Source organism: Coregonus lavaretus (genome assembly GCF_964263955.1).
Source record: "Coregonus lavaretus genome assembly, chromosome: 20".
NCBI classification, from domain to species: Eukaryota; Metazoa; Chordata; class Actinopteri; order Salmoniformes; family Salmonidae; genus Coregonus; species Coregonus lavaretus.
The window spans coordinates 5,817,545-5,843,030 of NC_140007.1; the positions used below are offsets into that span (position 1 = coordinate 5,817,545).

The 25,486-nt window shown below is 45.0% G+C and overlaps 1 protein-coding gene across 1 annotated transcript; it reads right to left on the bottom strand.

The window, feature by feature from the left end:
• Positions 1–1,101: 1,101 nt before the first annotated feature.
• LOC311147452 (sodium- and chloride-dependent taurine transporter-like) lies at positions 1,102–20,839 on the bottom strand. The gene is made up of 8 exons (XM_084184147.1): positions 20,673–20,839; positions 18,208–18,437; positions 17,857–17,991; positions 15,584–15,818; positions 14,486–14,618; positions 4,818–4,952; positions 3,746–3,849; positions 1,102–1,203 (listed from the first exon to the last, which is right to left on the bottom strand). The coding sequence occupies exons 2-8, from the start codon at positions 18,434–18,436 to the stop codon at positions 1,173–1,175; spliced, it is 1,002 nt and encodes a 333-aa protein (XP_084040273.1). The 5' UTR covers position 18,437; positions 20,673–20,839; the 3' UTR covers positions 1,102–1,172.
• Positions 20,840–25,486: the final 4,647 nt, after the last annotated feature.

Below are 25,486 nucleotides of genomic sequence, written 5' to 3' on the forward strand. Positions count from 1 at the left end.
CAAGTTACCCCCTTTTTCCTCCAAAGATAACGATGGTCATTATGGCCAAACAGTTCTATTTTTATTTAATCAGAGCAGAGGACATTTCTCCAAAAAGTACAATCTTTGTCCCCATGTGCAGTTGCAAACCGTAGTCTGGCTTTTTTATGGCAGTTTTGGAGCAGTGGCTTCTTCCTTGCTGAGCAGCCTTTCAGGTTATGTCGATATAGGACTCGTTTTACTGTGGACATAGATACTTTTGTACCTCCAGCATCTTCATAAGGTCCTTTGCTGTTGTTCTGGGATTGATTTGCACTTTTCACACTAAAGTACGTTCATCTCCTTCCGGAGCAGTATGATGGCTGCGTGGTCCCATGGTGTTTATACTTGCGTACTATTGTTTGTACAGATGAACATGGTACCTTCAGGCATTTGGAAATTGCTCCCTAGGATGAACCAGACTTGTGGAAGTGTACAGTTATTTTTCTGAAGTCTTGGCTGATTTCTTTTGATTTTCCCATGATGTCAAGAAAAGAAGCACTGAGTTTGAAGGTAGGCCTTGAAATACATCCACAGGTACAACTCCAATTGACTCAAATGATGTCAATTAGCCTATCAGAAGCTTCTAAAGCCATGACATCATTTTCTGGAATTTTCCAAGCTGTTTGAAGGCACAGTCAACTTAGTGTATGTAAACTTCTGACCCACTGGAATTGTGATACAGTGAATCATAAGTGAAATAATCTGTCTGTAAACAATTGTTGGAAAAATGACTCGTGTCATGTACAAAGTAGATGTCCTAACCAACTGGCCTAAACTATGGTTTATTAACAAGAAATTTGTGGAGTGGTTGAAAAACGAGTTTCAATGACTCCGACCTAAGTGTATGTGAACTTCCGACTTCAACTGTACTTTACACTACTGTATGTGTCCCTACTACCTGTATATTTACATTGTAACTACATAGGCATAGTGTAATTACAATGTAGATACACTAACTACGTAGTGTAAGTACTTTGTAGATACATATTGTTACATGGTCCTTGAAACTAGAGTACCAAGTACTGTATTACCAATATAAATGTATAGTAGTTATTGCTTTAGTACTGACCTGACTGTCGAGGCCCAGTAGCAGAAGCATGATGAAGAACAGAATGGCCCAGAACGTGGGCATGGGCATCATGGACACAGCCTTAGGGTAGGCAATGAAGGCCAGGCCAGGACCTAGACGGGGGAAAGAGAGGGCAGGGGGAGAGGGGGAGAAGAGAATGAACCAACCCATCTAATTTGAGCTTGGACGTTATGAGGGGGAAAAAACATTAAACTAAACACATTCAAATGATCTGAAATGGTAATTACATTTACATTTACATCATTTAGCAGACACTCTTATCCAGAGCAACTTACAAATTGGTGCATTCACCTTATAGCCAGTGGGATAACCACTTTACAATATTTTTTAAAAAAAAAATTTGGGGGGGGGGGGGGGGGGGGTAAGGGGGGGTAGAAGGATTACTTTATCCTATCCCAGGTATTCCTTAAAGAGGTGATGCTACAGTTACAGTACTGGAAGAGACTAAGTGATACACCTTTTGGTATGTTATGTGTTTGTCTTATGTAAGGACTGGATAGGTGGAGGAACTATCCATTAAGTATCTGCTACCGGTCATATGCTGTGTGTGACTCTAGCATCCTGCATTAGGTTACTTGCTAAACAAATATTGTCAAAGCAGATAGAGGTTTGACCAAAAGCTACTTCAACAGGATTTCAAGGGCACTTGAACATATACAAAATGACAGCAAACTCAACTCAACAAACTATCATTAACTCTTGCAAGTCCATCCAGGCATAATAACACAATGAACTATCCTTATTATTTACTGTTATCCACAACCATTTACATTTAATGTAACCTTTTCGCATATATTACCTATTCTTCAAGTTAAACTTTTTCCAATAAATATGCATGAATTATAGCATTTAAGACAACCATTGATTTTCTTTCATTCCAATTGACATAAACACAGCAGACATAGCTATAACAGTCACAGTACAATATAATTCTCTCTTCGTAATAATTGAAGTCAAAGTACATGGAAACAGTTTCTCTCTAAACCAGGTTGTTGTTTAGGGAGGAACAATCGCAACACTGAACTGAACAGAGCGGGCATGCTGAAAGAAGATGCATCTCCTTCGAAATCCACATAGAATATAATATCATGGTGGGCTAGCTAGAGTCCACTTCAGGGATCCACAGCTCAATACAGTTAAGTACTTAACATTACAGTTACATTACAATACTTAGTACAGTCATTTTCAACAACTATTTCACTGGTGTTCTACTGTATTACCCAACACAAATTATAACAATTACCAATTTTATTGGAACAGAATGCCCAAGATTGTCTTTTTTTGTCTTACTGCACATTACAGCAACTCCTCTAGACAATTTTTTTATTCAATAAATACACACTCAAAGGCACCAGGTGCGCCAATGTTCCACTCTAGGGTTTATAATCTATTGATATTGTTGATGTTGTAAAAACAAATCATGGCATTCTATATCATTACATCTTATGGATGACCCCTCACCATATAGAATGGCATGATTTTTTAAATAAACTTAAATATTATAAATAGATTATAAACCTGTAATGATGTAATGTCATAGTATCATGGGGACCAGGTTAGAGTTACTAGATAAATGGTTTGGGGCCACGGAGTCTACATTCCGTTATGTCAAAGGAGATTACTGATGTTTATGATAGCATGATTGATGGACAGGATATACTGACTTGGGGTAAAGAGTAATAACATCAAAGAATGGGAGTGCCCATGATGATTACCAGATGTTCGTGGAGAGACTTGTAACAGAGTGTATATATAGAGAGAGTGGATCTTTGTTCTGGAGTAAGGGAGATGGTAGAGGCAAAGCTCTGTCCTTCTGTTATAACTAACCATGGTACATATTAAATACTAATATGAACTCCCCATCAAAAGTGTCTAAGTACATCCTTACATTTGTAATCACTTGATACCCTAGAAACTCATCATAACAAAACCCTAGAGTGGAACATTGGCACACCTGGTGCCTTTGAGCCCAGGTGGCTGTGGATGGTAGAGTACAGCTGTGATTATAAATCTGGTTGATTAGAGTGGCTCTTTATTTAACCCAGCTTTACATGGTGCAGCAGTAGCTTAGACACACGTCACAGCACTCAAACAGGGACAAATCCACTGTGGAAAACACATCATACAAAAGCAACAATTCTGTTTCTTTCAGGCTTTTATTCAATGATTGTGCAATTGCCGATAACTCTACATTTCAGCATTGTCGTTTCCAAAACCTCTTTTGACATTACGTTTGTACGTTCTTTTCAAATGTGGGTGTCTTTTTTACTGAATATTTTTTTTCTAACTTTCCAATCATCTGTTTTGTTCTGTAGCAGTGCCCACCATCACTGCTACGTTCACTGTTGACCTTTGACCCTCATACCTGACTCTGCCACATCGGCAATGTCCACCCCTTGCTCTTGTGCCATGAAGCCCAGGACGGAAAATATTGCGAAGCCAGACACAAAACTGGTACCGCTGTTCAGGCCTCCCAGCAGCAAACAGTCCCTATGTCACACATATGTCATGGAGGATGTTAATTTACACAGACGGAACCAAAGTTCCCATTTTTTTCTTACGCAACCGTCTTTGACACGAGTTGATCTCACTACTACTACATCCGTCCCCCGTCCCCATGACAACGAAGCTCACCTGTAGCAGTTGTATTTGTACTTGTTGTAGCTCCCCAGTGACGTCATAGCCCCCAGACAGATGGCGTAGGAGAAGAATATCTGGGTTCCCGCGTCGATCCACACCTGAGGTGGCAACAGCAACAACATGATGCCAGTCTGTTCAGTTCACCATTCATCATACACCTCTGGTCACATGGTTGGCAATCTTTTTCATCTTTGTTGGGACATAATTGGGTTAGATTAACTTAATGTGATGAGATTTTACATTTAATTTGATTAGGCATTTTATTATGAGCTTTTCTGTCTCCGTTTAATTGAATGTACAAGTAACTAATCTACTGAGTCGAAGACAAATAACTGCTTGATTAAACATGTTGCGAGCGCAAATCAAATTTAGGGGAATAAAAAGGAACATTTCCATCAAAACTGAACATCTTGATCTCCATCAAAACTGAACAGCCTATTGTTATAACATCGGAAATCAAAAAGAACACTTGGGATTGCAAATCTAATTCATCCAACAAAAGTAACTCAGCTTTTGGCTCAGAGAATATAATAAAAAGCATCCCTAAAAGCACATGATGTTGCAGAATGATTGTCATGGAACTTTTCAAGTCCACCAGGTATAATTAAATCTCATCTGCTTTCATGCCCTCAGTACTGTATGTCCATAGATTTCACTGGGACCAACAGAGAAACACAGCTTATCACTTTCCTAAGTTTCCAGCCTATTCTTGCTACACCCACTTCAATCCAGAGGAGGGAGCTAATTTAATTATGTCATAAACCTGGATGATTGGCGAGTCTTGCATTGTGAACACATGTTCTCTCAATTATAGTACCACTAATAATTCAACCAGACCTAAGATCTAACAAAGACTGTGGACTGGTTCCTTTTCCGCAGTCTAGATGACTTTGCGATGTAGAGATGTCAGTAAGAGGCCCTAATAGACGTGTAAGTAAACAGATATGCATTGGTGCTGTTAGGGGATATGTGGGATAAGGTAATTGGGGGCAGCGGAGGGGACTGTACAGACACAGTAGAGATGGCTAGAGGGGTGGGGATAAGGATTCTGGGTTTTGGCTCCTACCTCTGGGTCCTGTAGGCGGGTCAGGTTGGGGTAGAGATAGAATTTGATCCCTTCGGATGCCCCTGGCAGAGTCACTCCACGCACCAGCAGCACGATAAGCATGACGAAAGGGAAAGTTGCTGTGATATACACCACCTAGAAAAAACAGATAGAGACATATTAGCTGATGTCAAGGTTCCATGATGCAATGGGACAGAGATCGTTCCATCCGCTGATGTAAAGGTTCCGTAATGGAATGGAATTTGGAGAGGATGCTTGAGGTAGAAGTTGCCCCCAACTCCAGACCTACTATCCCCAACCAATAAGGTGATGAAAAAATATCTGATCCTCAGTCTGTGGTTAGTTTAGGGGTAACTTCTACCCACTCTGTAGGTCAGCCTTTACAACAACAAAAAAACACATTAAAAAATCACGTGTTTTTTTTTAAACGTCATGAGTCAGACATGGTTTTCGGACTCATGTGAAGTTTCTAAAGTACATTTTTCTCTAATTACATTTTTTGTGACATTTATTTTTCCTCATGTCACTTCCAGCTACATCTGGTCTCCCATCCACAGACCAAGCAGTATTGATCCTGCTTAGCTTTAGAAGCAAACCAGCAGTGGGATGCAGGGTGCTATGTTGCTGGAATGAATGTGCCATAAACTTGCTACTGGAAAAAAGGAAGCCAAAGCAAAGGCCAGCGTAGCAACCAAAGATAGGAAAAATAGCAGAAAACAGGGATGCGTTTTATTTAATTATGTTATTTATTTATTTTTATCACTGAATATAATTTTTTTTGCCATCCATTTACAATGAATTTCTTCTCGCATTTAAAAATGATTTCCATGCAATATTTTGTTTTGCTGTCAATACTTTTGGGTTTATGTTTTGCTTTCAATATCATTATTTTTGTTTTCAATACTAAGAATTTTGTTCTCCACTTCAGAAGTTTTGGTTGATATTAATGGCACAAAAGAGGGTTGCACCCAACCCTTAATTGAAACATTAACAATGTGTTTCCCCCGCTACAGTTTCAGTAAAAAGTTGAGGGATGGAGAATTTTTTATTTAACTAGGCAAGTCAGTTAAGAACAAATTCTTATTTACAATGATGGCCTACACCAGATGACTCTGGGCCAATTGTGCGCCAACCTATGAGACTGCCAATCACAGCCGGTTGTGATACAGCCTGGACTCAAACCAGGGTGTCTGTAGTAACGCCTCAAGCACTGAGATGCAGTGCCTTAGACCGCTGCGCCACTCGGGATCCATAAAGAAAAGCAATCACTCTCAAATCCATAGACTATGCTATAGATGCAAGGACTGACCATCCATGATATACAAATTATAGTTTTAACCATGTTTTTAGGCTGTACAGTGTTTTTATGTGCTGGTTCGTGAGAGTCTCAGATTTTCATAGATAGCTTTTAATAATTTGTAGCTCAAACCATTCGGACTCTACAAACATTTTTGTAAAAAGACCCGGCCCCCGGGCCCCTTCGGGATCCACACTTGTCTCACAAACACCACTCTAGCTCAGCCCCTGTTAATCACACTGATTCAGAAGAAATAGACTAATCCAATGGTGCAATCCAGATGTCTGTAGCTCAAACACACAATGTTCAAAAGGGGTTAGTCCAAATTGCGCTAGCTTCACGGTGGGACTCATTGGGGGGCAGTGACCTTCATTCAGCAGAACTATGTCGCCATTTGAACGTAATTCATTAACCTGCCCCCCAAACTATTATTCTGTCCACTTGTCAAGGGGTGCTGAAGGTGGGTGTGGTGCAGGAATCAAGCGCAGGACGCAGAAGCTAAGTCCAAAAGACTTTAGTGAAATATTCACGTAGTAAACGAGCACAATAAGCCCGAAGGCGAAATAAAGGCGCACACAGGCGTCAAACAAAAGGCGCACTAACATGTGCGAAAACCTCTCCAAACAACGGAGGGAAGTACGTAGCTCAGAACACCAAAAACAGAAGAGCAATCACACACAACACCAAACACACACAACGAGAACTAAATAGGACACTAATGAGGACTAACTAGACACAGGTGTACAACATCAAGACAAAACCAAACGAACATGAAACATAGATCGGTAGCAGCTAGTACTCCGGGGACGACGACCGCCGAAACCTGCCCGAACAAGGAGGAGGAGCAGCCTCGGCCGAAACCGTGACAGTACCCCCCCCTTGACGCGCGGCTCCAGCCGTGCGCCGACCCCGGCCTCGGGGACGACCAGGAGGACGCGGAGCAGGGCGCGCGGGATGGTCCCGGTGGAACTCCGACAGGAGAGATGGGTCTAGGATGTCCCTCCGCGGCACCCAGCAACGCTCCTCCGGGCCGTACCCCTCCCACTCCACGAGATACTGGAGACCCCCCATCCGGCGTCTTGAGTCCAAGATGGACCGAACGGTGTACGCCGGAGCCCCCTCGATGTCCAGTGGGGGCGGAGGAGTCTCTCCTATCTCACCTTCCTGGAGTGGACCAGCTACCACTGGCCTGAGAAGAGACACATGGAACGAGGGGTTAATATTCTTATATTCAACAGGCAGATGTAACCTATAACACACCTCGTTCAATCTTCTCAGGACTTTAAAAGGCCCCACAAACCGCCGACCCAGCTTCCGGCAGGGCAGGCGGAGGGGTAGGTTTCTGGTAGAGAGCCAGACTCGATCTCCGGGTGCGTACACCGGCCCCTCACTGCGGTGGAGATCGGCGCTCGCCTTGTGACAACGGATGGCCCGCTGCAGGTGGACGTGTGCAGCGTTCCACGTCTCCTCCGAGCGCCTCATCCAATCATCCACCGCAGGGGCCTCGATCTGGCTCTGCTGCCAAGGTGCCAGAACCGGCTGGTAACCTAACACACATTGGAAGGGGGTTAGGTTGGTAGAGGAGTGGCGGAGAGAGTTCTGGGCCATCTCGGCCCAGGGAATGTACCGAGCCCACTCCTCAGGCCGGTCCTGGCAATACGACCTCAGAAACCTACCCACATCCTGGTTGACTCGTTCTACCTGCCCGTTACTCTCCGGGTGGTACCCTGAGGTAAGGCTCACCGAGACCCCCAAACGCTCCATGAACGCTCTCCATACTCGGGAGGTAAACTGGGGGCCTCGATCAGACACTATATCCTCGGGTACCCCGTAATGCCGGAAGACGTGGGTAAATAGGGCCTCTGCGGTTTGTAGGGCAGTAGGAAGACCCGACATAGGGAGAAGACGACAGGCCTTAGAGAACCGGTCCACAACGACCAGGATGGTGGTATTCCCCTGAGAGAGGGGAAGGTCTGTCACAAAATCCACCGAGAGGTGGGACCATGGTCGTTGTGGAACGGGCAGGGGTTGTAACTTACCCCTGGGCAGGTGTCTGGGCGCCTTACACTGGGCGCACACCGAGCAGGAGGAGACATAAACCCTCACATCCCTGGCTAACGTGGGCCACCAGTATTTAGTGCTAAGACAATGCACTGTCCGGCCAATACCCGGATGTCCAGAGGAGGGTGACGTGTGAGCCCAGTAAATGAGTCGATCCCGAATCTCGAGCGGAACGTACTTCCGACCCTCAGGACACTGTGGAGGGCTGGGGTCGGTACGCAACGCTCGCTCGATTTCGGCATCGACCTCCCACACCACCGGTGCCACAAGACAAGACTCCGGTAGTATGGGAGTAGGCTCAACGGACCTCTCCTCCGTGTCATACCGCCGGGACAGCGCATCTGCCTTACCATTCTGGGACCCAGGGATGTACGTGATTTTAAATACGAACCTGGTGAGAAACATACTCCATCGAGCCTGGCGAGGGTTCAGTCTCCTCGCTGCCCGGATGTACTCCAGGTTCCGATGGTCAGTCAAAATGAGGAAAGGGTGTTGAGCCCCCTCAAGCCAATGCCTCCACACCTTAAGGGCCTGAACTACAGCTAACAGCTCCCTGTCCCCGACGTCATAATTACGCTCCGCCGGGCTGAGCTTTTTAGAGTAAAAAGCACAGGGGCGGAGTTTAGGTGGCGTGCCGGACCGTTGAGAGAGAACAGCCCCTATACCGGCCTCAGACGCGTCCACCTCGACCTGAAAGGGTAATGCGGGGTCCGGATGCGCCAGCACCGGAGCCGACGTAAACAGGTCCTTCAGTCTCCTAAAGGCCCTGTCCGCATCAGCTGACCACTGCAGGCGCACCGGACCCCCTTTCAGAAGGGACGTGATGGGAGCTGCCACCTGTCCAAAACCCCGGATAAACCTCAGGTAGTAATTCGCAAAGCCCAAGAACTGCTGCACCTCTTTGACAGTGGTTGGGGTTTGCCAATTACGCACAGCGGACACATCATCCACCTCCATTCTCACCCCTGACGCGGACAACCGATAACCCAAAAAGGAGACCGACTCCTGGAAAAACAGACACTTCTCTGCCTTGACATATAGATCGTGCTCCAACAGCCTCCTCAATACACGACGCACCAGGGCTATATGCTCGGCTCGGGCAGACGAGTACACTAGAATGTCATCAATGTACACGACCACCCCTTGCCTCTGCATATCCCGGAAAATGTCATCTACGAAGGATTGGAAGACTGATGGAGCATTCATCAACCCATATGGCATGACGAGATACTCGAAATGACCTGACGTGGTACTAAATGCTGTTTTCCATTCGTCGCCCTCCCTAATGCGCACCAAGTTATACGCGCTCCATGCAACGACTCCGTCATGGTCGCAATCAGAGGGAGTGGATAACTGTATTTCACAGTAATCTGATTGAGACCACGGTAATCGATGCACGGGCGCAACCCTCCATCTTTTTTCTTCACAAAAAAGAAGCTCGAGGAGGCGGGAGAAGTGGAGGGCCGTATGTATCCCTGTCTCAAAGATTCGGCTATGTAAGTTTCCATAGCTTTTCTCTCCTCTTGAGACAAAGGATACAAGTGGCTCCGTGGGAGCGCTGCTCCTGCCTGGAGATCAATCGCACAATCCCCCTGTCTATGAGGAGGCAACTGCGTCGCCCTAGCTTTACTAAACACGAGAGCTAAATCCCCATATTCAGGCGGAATGTGCAGTGCGGGCACTTGGTTTGGACTTTCCACCGAAGTCGCCCCTACGGACACACCCAGACATCGCCCCTCACACTGAGCAGACCACCCATTGAGAGCCCTCTGTTGCCACGAAATAGCAGGGTTATGGGTGCTTAACCAGGGAATTCCCAGCACCACCGGGTACGCAGGAGAGTCGATCAGATACAACTGTATAGTCTCTTCATGACCCCCCTGCGCACACATCCTAAGTGGTGCTGTGACTTCCCTAATCAACCCCGACCCCAACGGGCGGCTATCTAAAGCATGAACGGGAAAAGGTTTGTCAACAGGTAGGAGAGGGATCCCTAAATCTAAACAAAACTTCCGATCAACAAAATTCCCAGCTGCGCCTGAATCTACTAGCGCCTTATGCTGGGAATGAGGTGCAACCTGTGGAAAACAAACAGGTATACAAAAGTGCGCAACAGAGAGCTCTGGGTAAGTGGGGCGTTTACTCAACTGGGAGGGCTCCCCAGTGCGTGGCCTGTTGTCTCCTCCCTCGGGGAACCCTCCCCAGCACCTGGCCGCAGTGTGCCCTCCACGACCGCACTTGGTGCAGGGGACAGGCCCCCTCGGGCTCCTCCTCCTCCTTTCTCTAGCGCCAGCACCCCCGAGCTCCATAGGGCTCGGCTCGGAGGTGCCGGAGGGTGGAATGGACGGACCCCACTCGGAACGTCCACGGGTGGCCAGCAGGGTGTCCAGACGGATGGACATATCGACCAACTTGTCGAAGGTGAAATTGGTATCCCTGCAGGCCAACTCACGTTGAACGTCCTCCCGTAGGCTACATCGAAAATGGTCGATGAGGGCCCGTTCATTCCACCCTGCGTCTGCCGCTAGAGTCCGGAACTCCAGCGCGAACGCCTGTGCGCTCCTCCTCCCCTGTCTCAGGTGGACTAGACGCTCCCCCGCCGCTTTGCCCTCAGGTGGATGGTCGAACACGGCCTTGAAGCGACGGGAGAACTCGGCGTAGGAGATGGTGGTGGCGTCCATCCTCCTCCACTCGGCGTTGGCCCATTCCAACGCCTTGCCCGTGAGACAGGAGATGAGGGCGGAAACGCTCTCGTGTCCCGAGGGCACCGGGTGTACAGTGGCCAGGTAGAGCTCCACCTGCAGGAGGAACCCCTGACACCCGGCAGCTGTTCCGTCATACGCCCTCGGGAGCGAGAGCCGAATCCCACTGGGTTCCGGACCTGGGACTGGTGGACCGGCCGATGGGGGTGGCAGGATAGGTGGAGGTGTGGGTACCCATCTGGACTCCCATCGGTGCAGGGTGTTGATGACGTCCTGTAGAGCGGTCCCCAGTTGTCGTATCTGGTCATCCTGACCGCGGACATGCTCCTCCAACGACTCAGGCGTGATTGTTGCTCCTGCTGATTCCATATTAATGGTGTGTGATTCTGTCAAGGGGTGCTGAAGGTGGGTGTGGTGCAGGAATCAAGCGCAGGACGCAGAAGCTAAGTCCAAAAGACTTAAGTGAAATATTCACGTAGTAAACGAGCACAATAAGCCCGAAGGCGAAATAAAGGCCCACACAGGCGTCAAACAAAAGGCGCACTAACATGTGCGAAAACCTCTCCAAACAACGGAGGGAAGTACGTAGCTCAGAACACCAAAAACAGAAGAGCAATCACACACAACACCAAACACACACAACGAGAACTAAATAGGACACTAACGAGGACTAACTAGACACAGGTGTACAACATCAAGACAAAACCAAACGAACATGAAACATAGATCGGTGGCAGCTAGTACTCCGGGGACGACGACCGCCGAAACCGTGACACCACTACTCTGCGAAAGTCCCGCAAAATCGTTCCCTTGTCCCGCATTTGGGCTTTGAAGATGTGGTCACCCTAATTCCACCAGTGGAAACATTACTACTGCAACATGTTGACACCATCTTTTCACAAGTGAGGAAAATACCATTATGAAGTGAGTTTTTCACGAGGCGTTTTCTGACATGTGAAACGGCAAAATGCTAATGTGATGTTTTTTTTATATATATAAGGGAGGGGTACTCAAATACTATTTGAGAAGATCGGGTCACACAATTGTCCTAGGATGGATATTGTCATTTATGAGCGTAGTAATAAACCTTGTGACCCATGCAACCTCCCCTCCCCCCACCCCCTCATCAAGCTGTGCCACGTCTGTTTTTATGGGCACAAGCACTGTCCATGACACAAACTGTTCACCCCCCATTTGGAACATTTAAAGCTAATTTCCTGCAATTCTACACATTTTGCCATGGGGTGGAAAGACAATTTGGCAGTTCTAAAGCTAATTTCCTGCAATTCTACATATTTTGTCACGACTTCCGCCGAGGCTGCCTCCCCTCCTTGTTCGGGCAGGCTTCGGCGTTCGTCGTCACCGGCTTACTAGCCACTGCCACTCCATTATTCATCATTTCATTTGTCTTGTCAATCACACACACCTGGTTCTTATCCCCTCATTAGTACGTGTATAAGTGTTCCCTCTGCCCCCCTTGTCCTTGTGGGTGATTGTTTAATTGTGAGAGTAGTGTAGCTCGGTGGAGCTACTCGTACCTTGTTATTGCCGGGGTAGATTTTCCCCTGTGCCTGTTTCGTTTGTCGCTATCCAGCGCTATTTGTGTACGACGGAATAAACTCTGCATTCGGTGATTACCCTCCTGCGCCTGACTCCTTCTATCACACTCATCACACATTTTGCCATTCTTAAGTGTGTTCATGTGATATCTGAGTGACTCAAACATTATAACAAAATCAATGGGCAAAAAAACCTAGCTAAAAAACTTTAGCTGACATGGGCTAGTTGATCAACTGTCATAAATAGCTCTCTAAGGTCTGCAATGAGTGACATAACAAAATGGAAACTTCTGACGCACTACCAAATTTCAAAATTGCAGCTTGTTCATTTTACTATTCTGGGTCTGGATGCCTAATGCGTATTGGCTGCTGTGGGGGGCTCCAGAGATGGCCCATTAGCTGAAGCTAAGGTTTCATAATGGAATTTTAATAGGTGGCATGGTCAGCCATTTTCCAGAATGGACTGTTTCTTGCTTAGATTTTTAAAAAATAAACACATAGGAAAAGGGAGCATGGAATATATGTCACGCCCTGGCTCTGGGGACGCTTGTATGTTGAGCCAGGGTGTGAGTGTTCTTTGTGTTGTTCTAGTTTTGTGTTTCTAGGGTGTTCTAGTTATTGTGTTTCTATGTTGGCCAGAGTGGTTCTCAATCAGAGGCAACGAGTGTCAGCTGTTGCTGGTTGTCTCTGATTGGGAACCATATTTAAACAGTCTGTTTTTCCACAGTATTTGTGGGATCTTGTTCCTGTGTAGGTTTGTACCTTTGGACGTCACGTATCGATTTTGTTAGTGTAATCATAAATAAAAGCATGTTCGCAAATAACGCTGCGCATTGGTCCTCTGTTCCCGACGATCGTGACAATATACAGAAGAACACAACTGCACAAAGATAGTTGACTGTTGTAGATTGCATTGTGTGAGGATGTTTTCAGTTGGGGTGGGTGGCTGAAGTGAGTGCATGGAAATTTACTGTACAGTAGCCTTCAACTGAAATAACAGCTGCCGTCATTAAAGGAGTGTCATCCACAACAAAACCAGGTGACTTGTAGAGCTCTGTGTTTGCTCTAGGTGCTTGGCGATAAGAATATTATTACATGGTCATAATGCCAGCCTTTTATAGTGTGGATTTAAGCCACTCCCGTGTAAAGTAATGGCAATGCTGGATATGCAGCGGTTTACCATAATGGAAGGGGCTAATTCTGTGTTTTGTTTAAGTAGGGAGCTGAAACCACGAATGGGGTATTTCTGTAAGAGTTTACCAAATAGACAGTCGATCGATCTCCCAACAAACCACAGTGGTCCCTTAAGTGGAGGCAGTCCAACTGATGTCAGCTTGCAGGCACCCGGCCCACCATAAGGTCAGTTCAGCCCAGTGACTGTCCCGCTCCATTGACAGACAGAGGGAGATCTGAGGGGAAACCTAATGTACAGTACAGTAACTCACAGGCCTTAATCAAACAGACTAGCCTGCCTGCGTGCCAGACTGTTTCTGAAATCATCAACACACCTTGTCAGTGACAAAGACAAGTTGGCTACAGCAGAAAACAGCTAGCACCTGGGCATCCGAGTGGCACAGCGGTCTAAGGCACTGCATCGCAGCACAGAGGTGCCACTACAACCTCGGGTTCGATCCCAAGCTGTGTCACAGCTGGCCGTGACCGGGAGCCCCATGGGGCGGCGCAGAATTGACCTTGTGGTGGGCCGGGTGCCTGCAAGCTGACATCAGTTGGACTGTATTTCCTCCAACACATTGGTGCAGCTGTGTGTCTATAAGCAGTATGGCTTGTTAGGTCATGTTTCGGAGGACGCATGGCTCTCGACCTTCGCCTCTCCTGAGTTCGTTGGGGAGTTGCAGCAATGAGACAAGATTGGAACTACCAATTGGATATCATGAAAAATTGGGTAAAAAACCCAGCTTGCACCCAGCCTACTGGCCTCAGACGTTACATTACTTTATTAAGTCCTTCCCTTTTTTGGGTGTGTGCATAAACACTATTTTTAGAGACTCCAAACAAGTCTGATAACAACCACAGCATGCTTCTACTAACCTTCCCAGTGGACTTGACTCCCTTCCAGATGCAGAAAAAGCAGACGATCCATACTGCCAGGAGACACAGGGCTAGGTCCCACTTTAGGGGCCCGATGTCGTCGATCCCAGAAGAGATGCTCAGCACGTTGCGTCTTTGGAGGGAGGGAAAAGACAGGATACAGGTCAATGACTATCTTTAGGGAGAGGCTCTGATGGAACTGTAAGCCTATGTAGACCCCTGCATGGTACAGTACAGTACGTTTCTCGCTCTACAATTATTATTGATTTTTTAAGTAGGGCAAGTGTGACATCATAATTCCTGTGGGTCCTGACCAAGGTTTCCTGCCAACAGGGGTTACATCAAAGCAATGAAAAGCAATAACGTGTCTGGTGAGGTTTAGTTTTCACCAACCCTCCTCTGCTCTAGCTCCTCCTTGGTCTGAATGTACTGTGCCCTGAGAGAATATTAACAGATGACAGTATGTTCTTTTCATTCTATGTGTTATATTTCTGTGGGATATTCTACCTCATCAGTGTCTGGCCCATGGATATGGTAGAAAGTAGATATAATCTATGCTGTTGGATTTTGTGTTGACCAAATGTAAATAAGCATTATCTTACAGTAAACTGTGATTTGAAGTTAAGTGATTGTGGCTCCCCAAGAGTATACAAATTTGGCAGGACTTTTAAGAGAAAAGGAAAATGATAATACCCCTTGATCCAAATATAGTGCAGTGAAAGATCCAATTTAAAGATATAATGAACCTCATGACTGAGGGGGAGTTTATTAAAGTTCAGTGTGCTTTCTGCTCTGGAAATGTTGCCAATCCAAACATATATGTTTACAGCAAATAAGGAAGAGGCACAGTATCTGTAGTGTTTATGTTTGTCTGTTTTATTTGAGTTTGTTTGTTACCTTGTTTGTTACCTTTTGATTTGATTTGTATATGTGGACAGAATGTGTGTGTGTGCTCATGCGTGTGCGTGTGTGCATGGTTGCATGTGTGTGTATGGATTTGTGTATGCTTGTGTGTAGGCTTTTCTGCTTTTCTCTGTGTGTGTTTGTCTGTGTGTGTCAGAACAGAGTTAACCCAGCTGTCGGACAGTGAGAACTCACTCCCAGAACTCAGTGACGGGGGAGGTGAAGTTGGTGATGTTGGCAGCCAGCATCAGGGTCTTGTTCTTGCGGAATGTGTCCTCCACGCACCGGTCTGTGTTCCATGGCTGATTGCATTTGGCCCAGGGCAGCTCCGGCTGAAAGCACTGGAATAGGTAGTAGAGTCCCCAGGCTAGAATCACTATGTAGTAAATGTTCAGGAGAGAGACGATCACAATGGAGGCGTAGCCAATACCTACAGAGAAGAGAAATAATTCAATCAATAGCAAAACAGTGTCATATGGGCTACAGTATGTGACACTGAATCTCCTTGTAAACGACAACATGTAAAGCCAACATTGGAGCTGAAGCACTTCAGTGAACACTGATCTAGTGCCTTTTGAGGAGATTTATATATAACCAATGGAAACGAATCTACTGACTCGGATGGTTCACAACTCAGTGCACTCCTATTTCAAAGAGAGGATGTTTCCCTGGCTTGAGTGTACTAACTACGGTTATAAAGACCTTAGTGTTTGTATGTTATTTTTAGATATGACATTGGTCCCCGTCTAGATACAGAAATCCCCTGTACGCTTCCACTCCTCTGAACTATTTTTAGACTGGCGTCACCTCCGGTAACCCCCTCTCTCCCCCCTTTCCCCCCTTCTCAGCCCCCACATTTCACACGCAAACTGTTAGACAAATTAATCCGTGGTTGTGTGTGGTAGGTGAGGCCGGCAGGCCTTCTGAAGGTGTAATAAAAGACTAAAAGGGACAGTGGAAGCCACCTATAGGTCACCTGTGGGCGTCTGTCTCTCTGTAGTCTGTGTGTGTGTGCGTGCGTGTGCACACGTGCATGTGTGTGCCAGTTCACACATCCTGACGGTCAGACAGGCAGCTGCCTCAGCACTCCTTGATTAGTCAAGCTCATCGACAGCTGCTAAAGATCGGCTGCACTCCCAGCCCTTGTCTTCAACTGTTTCTTTCTTGGAATAGCAGCTCATGGCTGCGAGCCTTCACTAGTGTTAAAACAGCTGAAGGGGGTCTATTGCTGCTTTGTTATCTTCAGCTGTCTTACTACTTACTGGTCTGCGTGATACAACTGGTCTGCCTATAGTATATTACAGTGAAAATCCTGACTGATAAGGAGATATGTTGTAGGGCCATAACCTGACGCCAGGACTGCAATAACAACATCATGCTAATATCCATCCATCGGACCTACACAGATCCCATCGATAGATAACTTACGGAGCGCTCGCTCTTCTCTACTCCATGGTAACACGGAACTCAGCATTCCTTTACACACCCAAGGCTGCAAATATGTGTACGTGTGCGTGTGTATGTATTTACCTGCCAAAAATAGGCCAGTCTCAATGTTTGGTGAGTGTTCAGTGTTTGGTGTTTGACCACGTCCAGTCTCTAATGTAAATTAGGCAATCCACAATTAGCCTGGTCCCAGATCAGTAGGGTTATGTGCTTCAGTCAAATCCTCATGCATGACAAAAGCATAGTCAGATAAATTGGCTGAAGCACATCCAGATCTGGGACCAGGCTGCTCCTCATGCTATGCTAAATAATGTATTTTACACATCACAGAGCTGGTTAATGAATGAAGTGAGTGTGGTCCAGTGTAAGTAAGTGTGTCCCGTGTAGCTCAGTTGGTAGAGCATGGTGCTTGCAACGCCAGGGTTGTGGGTTCGTTTCCCACCGAGGACCAGTATGAAAATGTATGCACTCACTAACTGTAAGTCGCTCTGGATAAGAACGTCTGCTAAATGACTAAAAATGTCAATGTAAAAATGTACACATCGAGGGACACCTCGATGTGTACATACTGAGTCTAGCAGCCCACAGACATCATAATCAGTGCTGTTATGGAGTTTTGCAAGAGCAGTCAGAACAACAGAACTAACTACAGTCTGGGTATTGTCACTGGATGTAGTTTTTTAAGCAGGACGCAAAGAACATCAAGGCTAGCTCAAAGGCTGGCAACATCATTTTCATTTTTGATTTTTTTTCCTATGATGGGACACATCACTAAGCAGGCACGGAGCAGGCTTGGCACAGAGCAGGCCCCGCCTAAGCAATGCTAACGGAAACGCTGCAGTGTTTAGGCTCTTCATTAATCCCTTTCTCCGTCTCTGACGTTACCACCTACAGTACATCACACCATGCCCAAGAAGGCTTACACCGCCTCCTTTCCCTGCCTCCTTTCCCTGATGATGACTGGTCTAAGGGCAATATGGGAGAATGGTATTGGGACAATGGGAAGCAGTGTGGTGACTCACCTGTGAAGATGGGGCAGAGTTTTTCCCAGCAGGTGATGCCTCCCTCAGAGGTATACTGGCCCAGAGCCACCTCCAGGAAGAACACCGGCAGGCCTCCACCAAACAGGAAGATGGTGTAAGGGATGAGAAACGCACCTGGGTGAAGGAGAGAAAGAGAGACAGTTAGCGTACAAATGTCAGGGTCTACAGTATGTGCCTACCCACAGCCATTTCACAAGGCAAAATCCTGTAATTGCAGTCCCTGAGTTGACTTCTTTGAAGGTTCCTGATAACGATTTCCTAACTTAAGTGACCCCCCACTTTAAGACCTGTTTCTATGGAAAAAGGGCCCATGTTCATTTGAATGCCTACCTCCACCATTCTTATAGCAGAGGTACGGGAAGCGCCACACGTTCCCTAAACCGACAAAGCCTCCAGCCACGGACAAGATAAAGTCTAGCTTGCTGGCCCACTTCTCCCTCTGGATGGGCTTGCCCTCGGCCTCATCCTCCGGCCGCGTGCCCGGGCTCTTCCCTGGCGAAGGCTTCAGCGTGTCCTTGTGGAAATCCTTCAGACTTTGGAGCTTCTCTTTCTGTGCCATTCTTTAGAGGTCGAGAGGAGAGAGGATGAGCAGAACGAAAAAGAGAGGAGAAAGAGAAAGCGAGAGAGAGATGAACAGGAAGAGGGCAAGAAGGGGGGACGAGAGAGAGAGAGAAGTGAGCCGGATAATGCAGAGACAGGACGGCGCATTAGCATGATGAAGGAGTCTCACGTGCTGTATAGTCAGCCATGGCGTGCTACAGTGATACAGCTATAAGAACTGCATCAGGAGTTACTGTATGGCTTCCTCCTCGGCACAGTTCTCTTTTAATTACTTCACTTTGGATATTGTGCTCAATCTTGCATTGAAAATCACTCTGGGTTGGACTAGATAATTTATGGTAAAATAATTTTTCTTGATGGCATTACTCACTTGCGCACAGTTATACTGTGCAACTATAATTTCAATGTGCATAATATAAAATATGTAATAACATCTTGATTATGTGTTATTTTTTATCCTTAAAGGGAATGTTTTGAACAGGATATACTGTATGCCTTTAAGACTGAGCATAAACGAAAAATAATTTCTTAAATAACACTGACAAACTCATGATATCCACAATAGATATATAACCTGAATCACATTGAAATAATTTGCCTAATGCTTAGAGCAGTTGGACCAACTGGAAGATCCCACAGCTTAAGTTCACTGAATGGTTAAACACCCAAACCGTGGCAGGGCAGAAGGGATAGCTCGGTAAGAAATTGCTTGGACATGTTAAGACACAAACTGCTGGAATACTGCTTACTGCTGGAATATAATGAATGGCACTGTATAAATTAGGAAGAATGAAAAAAGCTGCTATGATTAATCGTGAGGCTGATATACCAGTGTGCCAGGGTAAGGTTTCCTCTCCTTTTGAGGCTGTCAGACTGAAATGCAGTTGGCAGAAACATCAAAGGCTTTCCCTCTACTCTTGCTGGCTCCAATGGAAATCTGTTATTGGGGATTGTGTGACTCACAAAAACCTACGAGTCGGTCAACTATGTGCTTGGTTTCCAAAAGATTCACAGAAGAATAGCTGGAGAACAAATTATTATCCAATGAGTAAATGTTTCTCTTTTAGCCTCTGAAAGTGACAGTATTATTCAAAGTAGATTTATAGTTGGATCTTTCAACAATACATATTACCAGTTTACAGAACAATCTATCCAAACTACTCTCAGTTGAAAGGCAGCCATAAATCTTCAAAACATAAGGTATCTTCATTCACCATGTCATATGACTAACACTCCATACAGGAACATCATGTGGTCCTCTGTAGCTCAGCTGGTAGAGCACGGCGCTTGTAACGCCAAGGTAGTGGGTTCGATCCCCGGGACCACCCATACACAAAAAAATGTATGCACGCATGACTGTAAGTCGCTTTGGATAAAAGCGTCTGCTAAATGGCATATTATATTATTATGTAGCAACTGTACAGGCAGACTGAGAAACATAACAGAGTTGTTTTTAAGACGGAAAACAACTCCACAAACATTGTAGCTATTCACAGACAAATACCTCATTATGAAAAAGCAATGCAAAGCTGCATATATTGACCAGTGACCGCTCTGTGCTTCTGTTTTGGAGTCTAATAAAAAAGTTAACTTGTCTTGCAGTGTAAAATAACTACATATTTTTTTATTCAATTATTAAAAGGATGCTTGAGCTACAACCACACAGCCCCTCTTTACTCAATCCATCTCCTCTTATTTTCCTCTCCATCACGCTGTACTCGTTCTGCTCTGTAATATTCTAGGTTCTCTCTGTCTCTGTTATGCATGACAAGTCAACTTCAACCGCCTTCCACTCTCAAACCTCATTACATAACTGGATCAGCTATCGCCCACTCTATTTATCTTATTTTCTCTATCCCTGGCACTCTATTCCTCTCTCTCTCTTGTTTGCTCTATGTGCTTTCACCTGCTGGGTGCTGGGAGGCTGTCTGCCGTTGGGTAAGCCTTAAGGCAAACAGTCCTTGGGATGGCCAAGTGGCCCACCCAGAAACCCTTGACCAGACATTCTCAAGCCCTTCTAAAAACTTCACACTGTCATTATCTGTAAACACAGCATTAGAAACATGTCCAACTTAGCATCCGATAGTCAGTCAAACACAAAGAAAGATCCTATAAAAAATATGCATTGCAACAGATAGTCATTGTGAATTTCAATTCCCTCTTTTCACACTCACAAACAAGGCATCAACAAAGACATTTAAAATATGTTAATTCAAGGGTTTTTTAGTACTTACATGAAATTGCTTATTCAGTTGAAACAAAAAGCATCCAAAAAAAACATAAATATTAAGATAAGGCTATTTTCTAATTCCAGTTGAGTAATTCCAAGGACTTACATTTCCTTCATGGTGTGGCTATGTGTAGTGTGCTTCTCTCTCAGCTATCTACATTCCTCTGTACTGAATGCCTTTATGCCAACACAGCTCACAAGAAATGGAGTTGACAGCGAGGCACGCCCCTCAGATAAAGACAATTAAATCCTATGTGGAGATTGGGCACAGCCTCGTAGCCGCGGACCAACTCTCCAGATACTGACTCGGGACTGTAAATTTCCACTTCCCACTTCCATCCCCCCCACACACACGCTCCTCTGGGGCTGGGTCTAAGGGACTGAATGCTTTGCCCTGCATGTGTCACAGGCACCTCTTATTCATGTAGCTGAAACAGATGACAAGGGAGGGTGTGAAGAGAGTACGGCGTGAGCAGCAGCATGAAGCCTCATGGGACAGCTTCTGAACAAGAGAAAGGACCCCTCTTAAATCATTATGTGGGTGAGAGGTGGCGGGTGGACAGGCGACTGAAGGGACTGACGACTGGCTTGGCTGACCATGCTAAGTTTATTTTGTTACTGTCTTATTGTCCCACTCCCACATACTGTAGCAGCATTGGAATGTGGGACGTTTCCTATTATAACCCCTTGTGACTATGTGTCATTTCACATCACAGCAAAGACTTCCAAACATCTCAATGGGAACTATTTGTGAATATAAATATAGTGTTGTTAATCAGCAGCAGGATATAATCAGGGAAGTGTCTTTGTGTGTCTGTGGTGTATTTGGGAGCACTCTGCTCCATTCAGACATGACGTGTGCCGAGTTATCTCTGAAACGTAAACCAGGTACAGTGTACTGTATAACATTGCCTAATAGGGTGATAGGTCCTGTATTTTACCCTGTTCTGTTTAGACACCATATACTCATAAAGGATCTCACGTGTACAATAGCTGGCAGGGTAGTGGCAATTAAAATACAGTGTTAAATTTGACTCCAGGATTTGCGCAATCCTTTTGACAAAGGACAGGGCTTGGCAGGCTTTTCCACAAACAGAAGTAGTCACTTCACTTGATATTTTCAGACCATGCATATCCTTGCCACTTTTTGAAAAATATAATAACTCACAAACTTTCTGTTACATAATGTTAAAGAAACCAAAGGCATACTGTGAATGAGTTGCCCTGAGATTTGTCTTTTGTTCCATTGCAAATTGGCAAACAACAGAGGAGTAGGGAGAGAGTGTGACAAGATCTTGTTTCATACAGTTGCTTTGATTGTCAGTCAACGTAAAGTCAAGCCAAATTTAGATATGAAACAGTAGACCCCTAACTTTACCTGATATTATTAGAGGGTGAAGAAAATGTTGGGGCGTCATCGCATATCTGAGAATGGATTTTGTTTATATCACAATGTCAGAAGTTCATATTAAACTGCATTGTGGTCTCAGACTGTTGACACTATCTTCTGAGATAGAAGCATCAAAGACAGAATCAGAGAGTGTAAAGATCAAACGATTTAAAAACATAATGAATTGCTCAGGCAATACAGTGACTTCAGAAAGTATTATTATTCCACATTGTGTTGTGTTACAGCCTGAATTCCAAATGGATTAAATATATTTTTATTCTCACCCATCTACACACAAAACGCCATAATGACAAAGCGTTTTTAGACATTTTAGCAAATTTATTGAAAATGAAATACATAAATATCTCAAAAGTTTGGACACACCTACTCATTCCAGGGTTTTTCTTTATTTTTACTGTTTTCTACATTGTAGAATAATAGTGAAGACATCAAAACTATGAAATAACCAAAAAAGTGTTAAACAAATCAAATTATATTTTATATTTGAGATTCTTCAAAGTAGCCACCCTTTGCCTTTTTGACAGCTTTACACACTCTTGACATTCTCTCAACAAGCTTCATGAGGTAGTCACCTGGAATGCATTTCAATTAAAAGGTGTGCCTTGTTAAAAGTTAATTTGTGGAATTTCTTTCCTTCTTAATGCGTTTGAGCCATTCAGTTGTGTTGTGACAAGGTAGGGGTGGTATACAGAAGATAGCCCTATTTGGTAAAATACTAAATCCATATTATGGTAAGAACAGCTCAAAATATCAAAGAAAAATGACAGTCCATCATTACTTTAAGACAGTCAATCCGGAAAATTTGAAGAACTTTGAAAGTTTTTTCAAGTGCAGTCGCAAAAACCATCAAGCACTATGATGAAACCTGCTCTCATGAGGACCGCCACAAGAAAGGAAGACCCAGAGTTACCTCTGCTGCAGAGGATAAGTTGATTAGTGTTATCAGCCTCAGAAATTGCAGCCCAAATAAATGCTTCACAGAGTTCAAGTAACAGACACATCTCGACATCAACTGTTCAGAGGAGACTGCGTGAATCAGTCCTTCATGGTCGATTGCTGCAAAGAAACCACTACTAAAGGACACCAATAAGAAGAAGAAACTTGCCTGGGCCAAGAAACACGTGCAATGGACATTAGACCGGTGGCAATCTGTCCTTTGGTCTGATGAGTCCAAATTTGAGATTTTTGGTTCCAACCGCCGTGTCTTTGTTAGACGCAAAGTAGGTGAATGGATGATCGATGCATGTGTGGTTCCCACCATGAAGCATGGAGGGGGAGGTGTTATGGTGTGGGGGTGATTTGCTGGTGACACTGTCAGTGATCTATTTAGAATTCAAGGCACACTTAACCAACATGGTTACCACAGCTTTCTGCAGCGATACGCCATCCCATATGGTTTGGGCTTAGTGGGACTATCATTTGTTTTTCAACAGGACAATGACCCAACACACCTCCAGGCTGTGTAAGGGCTATTTGACCAAGAAGGAAAGTGACAGAGTGCTGCATCAGATGACCTGGCCTCCACAATCACACAACCTCAACCCAATTGAGATGGTTTTGGGATGAATTGGACCGCAGAGTGAAGGAAAAGCAGCCAACAAGTGCTCAGCATATGTGGGAACTCCTTCAAGACTGTTGGAAAAGCATTCCAGGTGAAGCTGGTTGAGAGAACGCCAAGAGTGTGCAAAGCTGTCATCAAGGCAAAGGGTGGCTACTTTGAAGAATCTCAAATATAGTATATATTTTGATTTGTTTAACACTTTTTTGGATACTACATGAATCTATACGTGTTATTTCATAGTTTTGATGTTTTCACTATTATTCTACAATTGGCTGCGACTACAGCTGTGAGTCTTTCTGGTTAAGTCTCTAAGAGCTTTCCACATCTGGATTATTATTTTCAAAATTCTTCAAGCTCTGTCAAATTGGTTGTTTCTAGACAACCATTTTCAGGTCTTGACATAGATTTTCAAATAGATTGATGTCAACTTGCCCACTTGGGAACATTCACTGCCTTCTTGGGAAGCAACTCCAGTGTAGATTGGGCCTTGTTTTAAGTTATTGTCCTGCTGAAAGGTGAATTCATTTCCCAGTGTCTGGTAGAATGTAGACTGAACCAGGTTTTCTTCTAGGATTATGCCTGTGCTTAGCCCCATTCCGTTTATTTTTTATCCTGAAGAACTCCCCAGTCCTTAAGGATTGCAAGCATACCCATAACATGATGCAGTCACCACTATGCTTGAAAATATGGAGAGTGGCACTCAGTAATGTGTTGTATTGGATTTGCCCCAAACATACAGTGGGGAAAAAAAGTATTTAGTCAGCCACCAATTGTGCATGTTCTCCCACTTAAAAAGATGAGAGAGGCCTGTAATTTTCATCATAGGTACACGTCAACTATGACAGACAAAATGAGGGAAAAAAATCCAGAAAATCACATTGTAGGATTTTTTATGAATTTATTTGCAAATTATGGTGGAAAATAAGTATTTGGTCAATAACAAAAGTTTCTCAATACTTTGTTATATACCCTTTGTTGGCAATGACACAGGTCAAACGTTTTCTGTAAGTCTTCACAAGGTTTTCACACACTGTTGCTGGTATTTTGGCCCATTCCTCCATGCAGATCTCCTCTAGAGCAGTGATGTTTTGGGGCTGTAGCTGGGCAACACAGACTTTCAACTCCCTCCAAAGATTTTCTATCGGGTTGAGATCTGGAGACTGGCTAGGCCACTCCAGGACCTTGAAATGCTTCTTACGAAGCCACTCCTTCGTTGCCCGGGCGGTGTGTTTGGGATCATTGTCATGCTGAAAGACCCAGCCACGTTTCATCTTCAATGCCCTTGCTGATGGAAAGAGGTTTTCACTCAAAATCTCACGATACATGGCCCCATTCATTCTTTCCTTTACACGGATCAGTCGTCCTGGTCCCTTTGCAGAAAAACAGCCCCAAAGTATGATGTTTCCATCCCCATGCTTCACAGTAGGTATGGTGTTCTTTGGATGCAACTCCGCATTTTTGTCCTCCAAACACGACGAGTTGATTTTTTACCAAAAAGTTATATTTTGGTTTCATCTGACCATATGACATTCTCCCAATCCTCTTCTGGATCATCCAAATGCACTCTAGCAAACTTCAGACGGGCCTGGACATGTACTGGCTTAAGTAGGGGGACACTCAGGATTTGAGTCCCTGGCGGAGTAGTGTGTTACTGATGATAGGCTTTGTTACTTTGGTCCCAGCTCTCTGCAGGTCATTCACTAGGTCCCCCCGTGTGGTTCTGGGATTTTTGCTCACCGTTCTTGTGATCATTTTGACCCCACGGGGTGAGATCTTGTGTGGAGCCCCAGATCGAGGGAGATTATCAGTGGTCTTGCATGTATTCCATTTCCTAATAATTGCTCCC